Genomic DNA, 13,959 nt, shown 5'->3' with positions numbered 1-13,959 from the left:
TAAACCTGACCCCATTCCACTACATCACCCACATCACTCATATGAGATCTCTCCAACTTTTTTTCTGAAGGCATGTCTATATTAATAACTCAAACCTGAGAAATCAAGGAAAAACTGGCACTGCCGTTCTAATAAAGGGTATCACCTTTTCTTATACAGTATACAACATTATGGAGCTGTTAGAGAAGTGTTGGCTTTCTACAGAGAATGGAGTCTTGGCTACCTGACAGATGGCCTCTCCCATGGGTAAATAAAAATGTTAAGCCCAGCACCTCTCTAATCCTGGTAATGACATCATTTTGAAGTATGTTAACAGGGAAAAAGATCAAGCAAACATAAAAGAAAGCCACAAGCCACATTACATTGGTAAATGTTAAATCTTGGATGTCAGTAACATGGGAATTTTCAAGCAGCATTAGATTAGATTTAAACTGATTTAGCGTTTTGTGGAACATTTAAATAAAATTATTTTTGAAGACATAGATATATGTCTATACATACAAACACACACACATACATACATACATACATACATACATATATATATATATATATATATATTTATATATTTTTTTATGTCTGTACATAGATATATGGATATATATTTACAGGTACAATGCCAGAATATATATAAGAGAATGACTGAAAGACCAGAGAGACCTGATCTTTGCCAGTTTATGATCCTTCCCAATAATACCTTGAGCTCTCCACATTACGGTAACTCCGTATATGTGACTATCTTTCCACAGTCCTATCACACTTCTATGTTCCAAGTAGCGAGGTTGGTATACCTACCTGGCAGACTTCATCACAACTTCTACACTTCATCCTCATCAGAAAGGTTCATTCTACTCTCTTCCATATTGATACCTTACAGCATTTTCTTAGTTCTCTAAAATCCAGAGGAAGCCCGGAGGGTGAAAGCGCCATGATTAGAAACCTCCCTTACTGCTAATAGAACTATCATTTACATTAGAAGTTATCTGTTTAGTGAGATCTGGTACCCTGTTCACAACACATTTGTGAACCGCTACCATTCTATTAAGGAGCCATCCTTTATGTTTGTTTTGTAATTTAAATCTCTTGGTTTGCTGTAAATTGTACTAAGGTTTGATTGTACCCATGTTTTATATCACTAATATGCTTTACTAATGCCACAATGTAACCCTGTGATCAATTTTCTATATAAAAACTTTATTTTGGCCACATATAGAACCCCTTCTGCCTATTCTCTTTATATTTTTGTCCCTTATTAGGGGGTGGCCCTTGACCTAGTTAATAGGGAATACCATATCCAACCCGTACCTTATACATCTAAACAGTCTATAAAAACATGCTGTAAAGTAAAAACAATTATTATGACAGGCTGTGCCATATAACTGAATTTTATATATAAATTTTCCTAATAATAACAAGAACCCTGTAGTAGCATGAGCACGCATGGAATGTGCACAGGGGGTAGGGGATTTTTTTTGCACTTTTTGTTTATCATTGGCTTTCATCTAATTTTAAAACATGTCAACCTTATTTAGTAATGAGGTCTTAGGCAAGACCACCCCCATTTCCATTCCAATATCCATGAGTCTTCAATTCAGGGCTGTGTGGCTACCTTGGCGCTGGACAGCCTGCTGTCAGAATCTTTTCTGTCAGGCCCATTGCATGTAGCACACACTTTCTATTAAAATCTACAGAGAGCTTCTATGAAATCTCCACGGGATTTGATGGCAGTGCACATGCAGGGTCTGACAAAAATGAATCTGACAGATAGCTGTGCAGAACTGAGAAAACAGGTGAGCATATGACTGTGGGAGAGGGGCGGCTTGGGAAATGTATATAACTGAAAGAGGACAACTGGGGAAAGAAGGGAGACTTAAAAAATAGGGTCAGTTCTATGGGCAGCATGTGTTTGTAAACGAAACTGAGGTTTGATAGCGCTGCAGCATTTGGCAAAATATTATTGCTTCCTGTAGCATCCATCGGTTGCCATTGCTAATCGTATTTCCCGCACCATTGACATCAGCTCATTTTTGAGCACAGGTAAGGGAACTTTAGGGGATACTAGGGGGGGAAACAGGTTGAGTGGTGCAACCATTCAGGGAAGAAAGGATTTACTCCTCTATCCCAGCTGTGATCCCTCCATCCTTGTTGTGGTTTTTTCATCTCAGCCTCCGGTATAGACACGGGAATAGCTTCCACTATCCTATTAAGTAATGCCGTCCACCCTGACTGACCTCTGTATCCTGGATCTGCCTATCATTGGTAATAAGTGGTATTCTTACTGGACACATCCATTTTCTTTTTTGCCCACGCTCAATTTTCTTACCACAAATATTCCCTACACTGGAAAAAGGCTCAGTTTTACACTGGAAAAAGGCTCAGTTTCAGCTATCCCCAAGTAAGGGCATGGTAAACGTTTCTTAGCTACCAAGTGTACAATTGTAAAACCAATTGGAAGTCATATTGCTGTAGGCAGACCCTAAAGGGGTAAAAACTGATTGGTTGTTTTCAGTTACTGTGCTATGTAAGTAGTGCTTAAAATAGTTTTCTTTTTCTTAATCAGAGTATAAATAATTTATCAATCACAATATACTATATTTAAAATATGGTGTAGGTATATAAAAAAACAAAGAAGTATAAAAAAAAAAAAACTAATCAAGAACACAAACTACCATAAAACAGACGTGCTTTACACAAAACTGCTAATCCCTATCTGCTGGACATTGGTGCCAAAAGATAGATCCAGTTTCATGAAAAACAATCATCCTTCTTTAGATGATAAAAACACTAAGGGTATTATTATTAAAGTGGAGTACAAAATTTGTATATCTGTATATTTTATAAATATGGGGAACAGCATAGTGGCATTGTTTCTAGTGTAGTGGCAATCATGCTAAAAAACTTTATTCTTCCTAATTATCACTTGTAAAAATGAGAACAGAAAAAAAACAGAGAAGATGTTTAATTCTGCTCTTTGCAAGCTGTGTTGTCAATTGGTAAGATACAGTAAAATGTTGCAGGGTGATAAAACATTTATTTATGCTGTAAAGTCTTGAGTCACACTATAGCTGCTCTCTCATGCCAAGGAAAAAAGGTAAAATATTACCAATTTATATTTGTATTATTTATTATCTCATTTAAAACAGTATCTTGTTTTTTAGTTTGGTCAGAGTTTTTAACAACACCATACACTACTACAACTATACAGGTAGTCCCCGGGTTAAGGACATCCGACATACGGACGCATCCTAGTTATGAATAGGGCTTCCCTGCTCGCTCTGTGCAGGATGGAGGCTTGAATGGGGGAGGGACGGTTTGCATGACTTGCAGAAGGAATCTTTTGCTAAACACAGCACAGTGGATTTTGGGTGATCTTAAGTACTAAGCTCTTTGTGCAGCCTCTTGTAACGCTTTAGGACAAACTCTGCAGTTGTTTCTTTTTGCATTATCAAAGCACAGCTCGCTCCAGAAGTTAATGAATGTCTAGGCTCCATAAAGTGTGTTTTTTTTGCTTTGTTTGTGATTAGCTCACAGTGAGGATTTTATACAGTACTGACACCATGCTGCCTAATAATATGTTGAGACAAACATCTGTCCTAATTTCATTTATTGAAATAATGTATCTGTTCCAACTTACATACAAATTCAACTTAAGAACAAACCAACAGTCCCTATCTTGTATGTAACATACATAATTTTGGCCTAATGTTGAAAAGTACTGAAAAGTAGCGTTGTCTGGGCTGTCAACAGCAACCAACCGGATTATCAATAATGGGTATACTGCACATTTCACTGAAGAACCTACTGGAGGACTGGTTACTGTTACAACCAATAAAAAGTTTATCTTTCAGATACGTATTCTAATGCTGTTTTTAAAACCCCGTCAAAGAAGCTTTTTATTGGCCACTGATGTACTTGCCAAGGTACAAGATTTCACTAAAGCACCAATTACCATAAATTACAGGCTGGTTTATAAAAAAGGAGCTATATTATTCATTTTGTTCTAGAAAATTAGGAGAGAGAATAATCAAAATAAAAGGCAATAAAAAGTGAAGTGAAACTTCAAACACAGCTTACTTTCTAGGAACCTATAAAAATGTTACTTTTGTGTTTATATGACATTCTCCTTTGAAGTCATGAAGCCCTTTACGTCTATTTTGTATTATAAGATGAAATGTACATGTTCCTGCCGGGTGGTCTAAGGCACAATGTATGATAAACACACCATACACAGAACATAACAAAGCGATTTGTGTATAAAGCTTGCCTGGGGTCACAGTTGTGTGTGTTTGGCTTAATCAGACATAATGGTTTGATGAAAACATTTCTCAGTGGAATATCATACAATGATATTTTAAGTGCACAGTTTGATGTAAATAAACCAGAAGGAAAAAAGCATATGCATAAGTTAGCCTCTCACAAATTCATGAATTTTAGCTGAAATCCAGGAACAAATAAAGATACTTATTGGGCTCTATTTATAAAGCAGGGAATCAGACATTCCCTCATGGAAATCTTTCAGGTTCATGTGTTTCAATGACAGTAACTGATTCCCACTAAAGCAGCAGTCGCCAACCGGGCAAGAAAATTTTGGTGGTCTGCGACTCTGGCCGGTTGCCCCGAGCAGAGTCAGGAGAAGGATCCTGCTGGGAGGGCGCAGCGGCCAGAGCCAGGGACCATATCCCCCGTACGGATCACAGGTCTGGGCGGGTTCTGGCATCATGATGTCACTATGGGAAAAGTTTCTTCCGCTTTGAGTGACACACAGCTACCCACGCATGCGCTGTGCGGAGCCAGTAAATTTAGTGGTCCATGGGCCTGAAAAGTTTTGCAACCACTGCCCTAAAAGGAATGTTTGAGGGAATATCAGATTCCCTGTTTTATAAATAGATCCCATTTAGTGTATGTAAACACTAACAAAAAAATCATTTTAGACAAATGGGCAATTTTTCCTTTAAATTTCGAACTAGACCCCACACATCAGCTTTCCTACTGGTTAATGAGGCCCATCAAATTAATGGGGGATTAACTGAGCATAACCAATGCTTATACATTTTGTTTTATTATATGCAGTCCAATATGTACAAATTGGTAGATGTTTACATGAAACTGAAGCTATCGTATTTTGCGGCATTGAGCCTTGGGTATAATTTAATTACAAATTACATGGATTTTGTATGTTGTCTGTGTGTCAACAAGTTTCTTTGCAGTCCTGCCATTTCATCCAGAAGCTAGAAGTGAGGATGGAATGCCGTGTTTAAGGACCCCCCCTACTGGCAGCACTGGGCCAATCATAAAACACAAATGATGTCACATGATAGAAAAGGGCTTGAGTCACATTATACTCCTCAGTACTTGGAAGCACTGGGTATATTACTTACACCTAGCACAGAATTTCTTTAAAGTATTAATTTCCTGCACTCCATTCGGGAATAGTTCATGTACCGCTTATGATCACTCTAGGAACTGGTGATGCTTCTAACTCAACTATCAACAGGATGACGGATAGGATCTATACATTATGTTGTGTTGTAACAATAAAATGTGTATGCAGAAGAAAAATAAAATTGTTAGAAACTCACCGAATAGCCCTCAGTTTTTTTCTGGCACCACTTGAGCAAAGCATTCCTTTTGGAGCCTCCATATTCTCTGGCTAGGGCAGCTAAGGGATCTTTCCTCTCCACACTGTGAAAAGAAGTTAGGTTGGCTATCATTATAATAATTAGAAACCTCTACATATTTCTTTTTTATTAAAAACTGTACAAATTGTATTATGTTCAGCCAGTGATGTAGAACACGAATAATCTGATATTATTTGAGCCAAATAAAGACTGGGGCTTCATGTTGAGCCCGATTCTAGAATACTTGACACAACACCAATGGAATCATTAATATCACATACTATTCAGTAGTGAAGGTGGGTAATATAAGGTATACTGTGGAGAAAAAAGAAGCAGTGAATGTGGAAATGTTATACCTTTACATGTCCCTTCAGCTAGGCATATAGTATGAGACTTCCTAATTAGATTAGATGTTTGACTTTATAAAAATATTACAACAAAATTCTGTTAAAAAGCAGGCCTTTGTTAATCACTTTTGACCAATAATTTGATCAGATATAAGGAAAGGGCATTCTTTTTATTGATCAAGCTTGGGCAGACGCAGAAGGTTATCAATAGCCATAAGCCTGTACCTCGTTGAACAAGTGCAGGTTAAGGTAGCGGACAAATAATGGACGCACTGCCTGTACCTCATATTGATTAAGCATGGGACAAGCAGCAGGCGATCACCAAATATAGATTTTTACCCCAGTAAGAATGCAAGGCGAGTACTGGCAGTGTTATCATCAGTTTTTATTCTGCTTTCTGCTACAATCACAATATTGAGTAGGTCAAAAAAGCAAAACTATCAATATGTTTTTAACAAGGGAAATATTGAATATTTGTTCAGTCAAGCATACATACTAATTTATCTTGTTTGAAAATGATCTGATATTTGATATCTCCAACCAATTACCACTCTTTCTGCTACAGTGACCTCTCTATAGTGAAAGTTGCTGGACAAAGGGGGTTTCCCGGGGAGTTTTATAGTGCTTCCACCAACACAATTATAAATATTATTACTACACAGTATTTATATAATGCCAACATATAACAAAGTCCATAGTCATGTCACTGGCTGTCCCTCAAAGGGGCTCACAATCTAATGTCCCTACCGTAGAGACATTAGATTGTCCCTTACACAATAAAACTGAACCACATCAAAAATATGTTCTTCTAAGTTATCATTTTCATTTTTTATATAAAAGATGGTCTATCAGTATCAGAATTGTTCACGTCTAATAGGAATTCAAAGTGACAAGAAAGTACCAAAATCACATGTACAGAATGACAGGTGTCTTCTAACCCTATAACTGCCCGAGGTGTTCATAACACATTGCAAAGTCATCTAATGTCTTAATACATATTAATTTCCTCAGCAGGCAGAAAAAACTGCATTTTCCTTGGGCAGGCATTAATAAAGATTCGATTAGATATTAGCCTGAATGAGACACTGACTGATCTAATTATAAGAAGACATAGATAAAATGATCTTTTCACAAAGCATTATCTTATCTTCTGCAGATGCTGCAAAGGGAAAAGGAAAAATAAAAGACATAAGCAACAAAAAAAAAAAAAAAATGAGTCTGGGTTTATATGGAAGCTGCTATTGGGATTCTTGCTCCAAAATAATATCCCAACTTGGGGTATACATTGAGGGCTGAATTGCCCTCTAGGTTGATATATCTTGTGTAGCAGAGATCTCTGCACCTTTTACAGTCATTCTTCACGCCATACAGTGCCTACAGCTCAATGACTATGTTCACATATGATATATAAATATATTTAACACTCATTAGTGTTAAATATATTTATATATCATATAAACATTAGTGTTTCTAATCATAAGAATTACATAAAGAGGTTACAGGTACCTAACTGTAAATGTGGCATTTTCCAATCTTTTATCACATTCCCATTCAGTGTGTGTATAAGGGGGCATACTGTGAGATTTATACTGGTAAGATTGAATTTCTAAATTCCCTATTGTGTATATGTCAAAGTGATGAATGTCTGAATTGTTTTAGAAAGGAGAGAGCTAAACAAATATCAGGTAGAACACATTCTTTTGCCATTGGTTTTCTCATCACTTGTTAAAATAATTGACTGTAAAAATTGATATGCTCTGAATACAGTAGAGAAGAAGAAAGTGACAGAATGCTAATAAGTGGAGTTTCCCTTGCGTCACAAGCCTTGGGAAGAAAGCTCCTATTGGGAAGGAATTGAGTTCAAGTACAACGTGTGAAGTTAAAAGGTGCTTTGAGTATATGGATCCCTGGGGAGGAAATCTTTAACTGACACAAAACAAATGACATTATTTATTTGGCAAGGTCAGAAGTTTGTGCAGAAGTAAAAATGAGTCTTCACGTCCATTGTGTACCAACGTGGTCTCAGACAGAGGCAGAATTGAAGGAAATAGATCCAGGCTTTCCTAAATTCCACTGAACCTCTGGTGTACCATGAAATGCCGTCCAGATGGACAAAGTGATCATGTTTCTTCGTGGACAGGATATAGTTCAGTGGAAGACAGACATCTTCATCAGGGTATACATGTCTTATGGCTCTCTGCTAAACAAACCTAAAATATTACACATCTTTATTTTAGACCTCAATAAGTGTGTCCCTAGAGAAAGATTCTACAAACAACCCAGTTTCCAGGGAAATATGTTGTATATATAATTCTTTTATTTTTTTATTCTCAACCCAGGGAGACTTTTACTGTGATGCAATACATGTGTGCGTTGTTAAAATGTTCAAGGAGCTCATTTGAATAAAATGAAATTTTTTTTTTTTTAATGTTTTTGTTTTTTATGTAAATGACCTTAAAGTGTATGTAAACCCCAATAATTTGCTTCCTTTCAGTCTTTTTAAATATACCATAAAATGCATGTTTATTCTGTTTGATAAGTGCAAAAACTACCTGTGAAAATTCAGAGCTGTCCTGATCAATGTTTCAGTCCAGGATGGGCAATGTGTTGTTAACCCACAAGAGGAACTTGTTTCTTTAGGGCATTTTAGGCAGGAGTTTAGGGCATTTCTGGCAGATCAACAGATTTTTAGTACTTGCAAGGTTTTTGGAAAGCTTAAAACATGGGAAAAATGTATGCCCCGATATACACAAAAACTATACAGTATTCTACCAATCCCCAAAAATGCTTTTCTCAATTATACAGTATGTATCTTTTTCAACTAAAAAACATCAGAATGACCTGCACTTCAGCTGTCTGCTTACTAAAAGCATGCCCAATGGAAACAAATTGCCCCAGGTTCATACTAGCAAGGCCAGAAGAGGGAGGTAGGTGGTGTCTAAGGGCTAAAGCATAAAGCGACCTATTGGAAGTCTTGGCATACTGAGCCCTCATGAGCCTTCTACTGGGAGACCAAGTGCTAATTTTCCTGGGAGATGCACAGCATCTTGGATAACCATGAGAAAATTAGTTGAGGAAAAGTTAAGGAAAACCCAAAATATTTGGTGACTTGACTTTCCTGGATGATTTGTCATCTCTCATTTTTTTCTTTCCTGTGATCCACATGACTGCCCTTCCACCTCCCCCATTTCCCTTCTTTGGGTTGTCACTTTAAGTGACCCATACAGTTTTGCTGTTTTTTGATTGTTATTACTTCCTCAGATTTTAGATAGCAGCCGTGAAAACTCTGTATGAGTTCAAGCCAAATGGGAGTTAGGAACCTCAGGTGATCATTGCATTCTACTATACTTTAAACATAATACAAGTAAAATTTTAAATAAACATTGTGGGAACAAAAAGTAATTAACAAACGGGATTATTAAGACTCAAGGTAATTACCTGTCTTGTCTTTCTCATTTATTCGTCTGAGAATGGATGGCTACGTACAACAGCCAACGTTAATTGAAACAAATGAATGAGCAACAAGGCGTTTTAGTATAATTTGGAAGACAAAGTGCAGATTCCCATGAGCCTCTTGTATTATATCAGTGCTATCTTTTGTAATAATTACCAATCGCGGCAAATACACGTGGCTCTCCTGGTCTTGTAAGGGTAAAGAAATGAACAAAATAAAATTGTTGGATTTAACTGGCATGACAAAGAGCAATGCCAAAACGTTATTAGGACATATATTCAAAATATTCATAAAACAGAAATAATCAGTTATTTTCACTATAAATAAATATATATATATATATATATATATATATATATGGAATTCCTCTATCATGGGAGCTAAAAAATATAAATAACACAAATCACAATTACAAAATGTCTCTAGTCCCCAGCAGTTGTCTACACTGTCAGTCTACAATGCAGGAAAGTAGCTTGATTAGGATGAATGGATAAATCCCACCCTATTTAAATATCAAATAGTAAAATACATCAGTGATCACACATGTGCTTTTGTTTTGCTACTCACTTACTGAATTATATATGATAATTCACAAAATCACCCTTTAAAGCCATCACAAATAGGGCAGCTACTGGGGTCTGAGGTTACAAAAACATGTACTCTAGTCATCTAGTATACAATTTGCAGGAAGATAAAAGAGCTGGAACAGTGTGTTTTATATGAACAAATCTTATTTTAGTTATTGAGAATTTTGTAACAATAAGTATTAAAATAAGTCTTAGCCAAAAACAAAATCCACTACTTGTATAAATGAAGTGCACAGCTACTGATCCCACGTTGCCTGAACAAGTGTTCCCCGATGCTAAGATTCATAGAGTTCTTCTTTGCAATAATGAGCATTTGGTACCTGACACTGCAACTATAAACTGTAGACTAACTGCCTGTGATTTTGTTACTTGATATATTGGCAGAAGAAAAGTAGCAGTAAAAATCCAGACTGATAAAAAGAACCTTGCTTTTAGAGACACTGTTAAGCAAAAAAAGACTTAAAATTCCAATTCTATTTAAGTGTTTCTTAACCAGGGTTAAGTGGAAGCCCAGGGTTCCTCCGGAGGTTGCTAGGGGTTCCTAGAACAATGAGTACTTTGTGACTCTCAGTTCAGTTTACCTTACACTAGTGGTCTTTTTAGCTATCTGTAGGGGCGACATTCTTTTCACTGGCCAACAATGTAAAAGGCATGCTTCTTAATGACAACCATGTTCTAAATATAGTAATTATGGTAGGGGTTACCTGAATACCTGAAGGTTATTTCAAGGGGTTCCATGTTAAATAGATTGAGAAACCAAGACAGACAATTTTTAGCTCAATCATATTTCTATATATGAGGAACCCAAATGGAAATCATATCAGTAGAAAAGATTGGTTGTGCACAGGTTCATACCTGAGTTTGCTCTGAGGTGAGACGGGGTCCAGTGCAAAGGGTGACGATGTTCTTGACCCGAAGCCCAACGCAGTGTGAGTATTGAGGGATTCCAGGGAGGGGCTCTTACGGGGGAAGCGGTCTGGAGTAAGTTCATCTCTTTGCCCTTTCAGTTTATCTGTAAGTGGAAACATTATCTTTAGTATCTTCGGTTTAGAAGTATGGAATATTAGAAAAGTAGAAGTAGAATTTCATAGTAAATAATATTAAAAAAATAACTCAATACATATAACTCAGTACTTAGAAAAAAACAAACCTGTCATGAATTATTTTGGCAAATCTGTTTTACATTTTACATAAATGACAATTTACCAATTCTCAGAGATTTTTGTCACACACTTAATAGCAGGATGCCAATTTTGTTCTTGGCTGGCTTCATGCAGTGAATTACCATGTGTTTATACCTGTTTATATCATATATTTATTATATATTATATATATTTGTTATATTGCAAATTATGTGCTTTGCTCATGCACTTTCACAAAGCACATCAGAAAATTAATCAAAGGCATCTAAGCATATATGTGAACAAGATCAAAACAATAAGCCAAGTAAAACGAATTCCAATGCATTATAACATGTTTGCTTTGGTGAATAGGTGTGAACATGGCCTATAAAATACGTATTACATCATTAAAATCTGTGCTTGACCACAAATGTTACTGTAATGTTGCACAGATTCATAAGGCACCCAGTCGGTAATTACAAAAATTGTCTGCTTCTAAAAATTCACCTAAACTGACCACACTCTTGAATGTGTTTTCCTCCAGATTATTTAAAACAAACATTGCCAACTTAGATCATTATGTATTAAAGTGTTCCTACTAAAAATTTTTACACAGTTGGGGACAGCACCTGCCTTGCTCAAACAAAGTATAAATGGGCCCCAAACTGATAGAGACCAGAGCTCCACAGCTGCACAAATAACATATCCACCCCAGCTTCAACCAGCAATCAGGCCCTTTCCCTTAATATGAACCCATTTACTGCCTTTTGATAAAAATTTGCAATTCTTTGTAGGATGATGTTGAAACATAGGGTTCTCAATTCTATAAACATGTATATGTTGCCCTGTCTTTCTGTTCAGAACATGCTCATTGCCTGGTTGTCATGCTAATCCACTGACCTTCAAAAAATAATTACATAATTAAAATTTGGCAATGACTACAAATTTTGTTGGACAGATCTAGAAAGCAGACAGTCTACAATCATAATGACCATTATCTTCTTTTATTATTCATAATAAATGACCACATCGCTGAACAGTACCAGTTGTGGTCTCCCCCATACTGTTTTAAACAGCTACAATTAGTCAGTGTTACAGGCCGTACTTGTTGTAAAAGTACAACTAGACAGATATAGGAGCATAAGAGCTCCCTAAAAGCATGTCCCCTTTTCTTCATATGATGTCTTATTATAAAACCTGCTGATACATATTTAAACATTGGGTAAAGATGAAGGTAAACTCCTCCGTCACTGAACATTCTCCTCTGCTGATAATATTCATCATCCACATTCAGTCTTGCCACTGTCTGGATTCTATTAGAGCTTTATGAGCTGGAGTAACAGTTTTGGCTTACTTCATGTTACCCCAATGCAATACAAACCAGGTTGTGTTAAGTTGCCATTCATTGTGAATGCCACACAGATGCACTAATATAATGTTACAGTAGAAGGAAAGGGTGAAAGGAAAAGATAGAAGAAATTCCCTCTTAGACATTGGAAGATTTCCCACCTTCTCTGATCTGGTGGGAACTTTAACATTTGGAATTTTATCAATCTCCTGATGGCAAAGCAATCAGAGAAGAAATGGAGGATCTTAAAAAGGCAAGCAATTTTGAAACTCAAACACTAAAATTGTATATACCGTGAGATTTAACACGTTAATGTAATTTCAACAATTTCTAAAACTATTTTCAAATTTTAAGCTTTCATTAATTAATGCCCAAAGATCTGACCATGACGGTCCGTGTTCAGGCACTTCCTAAAGGAAATAAGGTGACAACGTTCGTCCTTGTCTCCCAGTTGCTGTCCTTAGTCACCTTTTGTTGGAAACCACAGCGCGGCATGTTACTTCCTTCCTCTGACACCCCATGATCCAGTAGTAATGTAGAGGTTGCAGACTGGAACCAGAACACATGGCTGGGGAACAGACACCCAACCTTCGCAGAAGTGTTTATTGCTGAAGAACTGACAGAGACTGAATTGCTGAAACAGATGAAGTAGGACACAGGGCTACCAGAGAGGCGAGTTGACCGTTTCCAGGTCACCATCATTTATATATTTATAGAGACCTGACGACGTTTATTTACAGTCCATTGTAAAGTTGCTTAAACCAGTTCTGGTATTTATACACAATAGGGACAAGATCTTCTAATGAAACCATGACTCCTATCCTATTCCTATCTGCAATTAGACATTACGAGTATATTAGAAATAACAAATAATGGACATGTGTGCATATTTTAGTGGTTGGCTCCAGGATATCCTTGAAGCTTGTCAGGCACATATCCCCTCCCTAATAAACAATTACACATTAATAAAATAAAGAAAAGGCAGGAAAAGAATGGTTACCAGAATCAGCCTCCGAGACAGGGACTTGAAAGTTCATGTATTTCTTGATAAAAACATACCAAAGAACAGAAGCCATACAATGGCGTGGGTGACACACAATGCCTCACAATGGTGGTAATTAATTACTATCAGAAGGAAATTACATCTTTATCAGTAAAAAAACATGACCAACGTGCTGTACCAGAAATAGGACAACATGCCTTGACATCAGCGCTTGTAGTGTTCCATTAGAATAGGAAAATTTCATATTTCCAAGTCCAGATACTTTGTTTAGATTTTGTATTACAGATGGAGCTATATTTTAGCTAATAATACAGGGAAATAACAAATTTTTGCAAGAACTATAAGTTTTTTTATTACCTCCGGGTTAAGGACATCCAACATACGGACGCCTCCTAAATATGAACGGGCTTCCCCGCTCGCTCTTTGCAGAACAGAGGCTTGAAGGGGGGAGGGGGCAGTTTGCATGACTTGAAAAATAAAT

General features: G+C 36.7%; 1 protein-coding gene across 1 annotated transcript in view; it reads right to left on the bottom strand.

The window, feature by feature from the left end:
* Positions 1-13,959, bottom strand: part of SPECC1 (sperm antigen with calponin homology and coiled-coil domains 1) — a gene marked incomplete in the record, with an annotated part of 170,581 nt that overhangs the window by 27,620 nt on the left and 129,002 nt on the right. Inside the window, 2 exon segments of the mRNA XM_072430895.1 lie at positions 5,580-5,682; positions 10,862-11,018. Of these exon segments, the coding sequence (XP_072286996.1) occupies positions 5,580-5,682; positions 10,862-11,018 (260 nt within the window).

This window comes from Pyxicephalus adspersus, chromosome 1, assembly GCF_032062135.1.
Source record: "Pyxicephalus adspersus chromosome 1, UCB_Pads_2.0, whole genome shotgun sequence".
Taxonomy (NCBI): Eukaryota; Metazoa; Chordata; class Amphibia; order Anura; family Pyxicephalidae; genus Pyxicephalus; species Pyxicephalus adspersus.
This window is presented reverse-complemented; position numbering and strand designations above follow the sequence as displayed.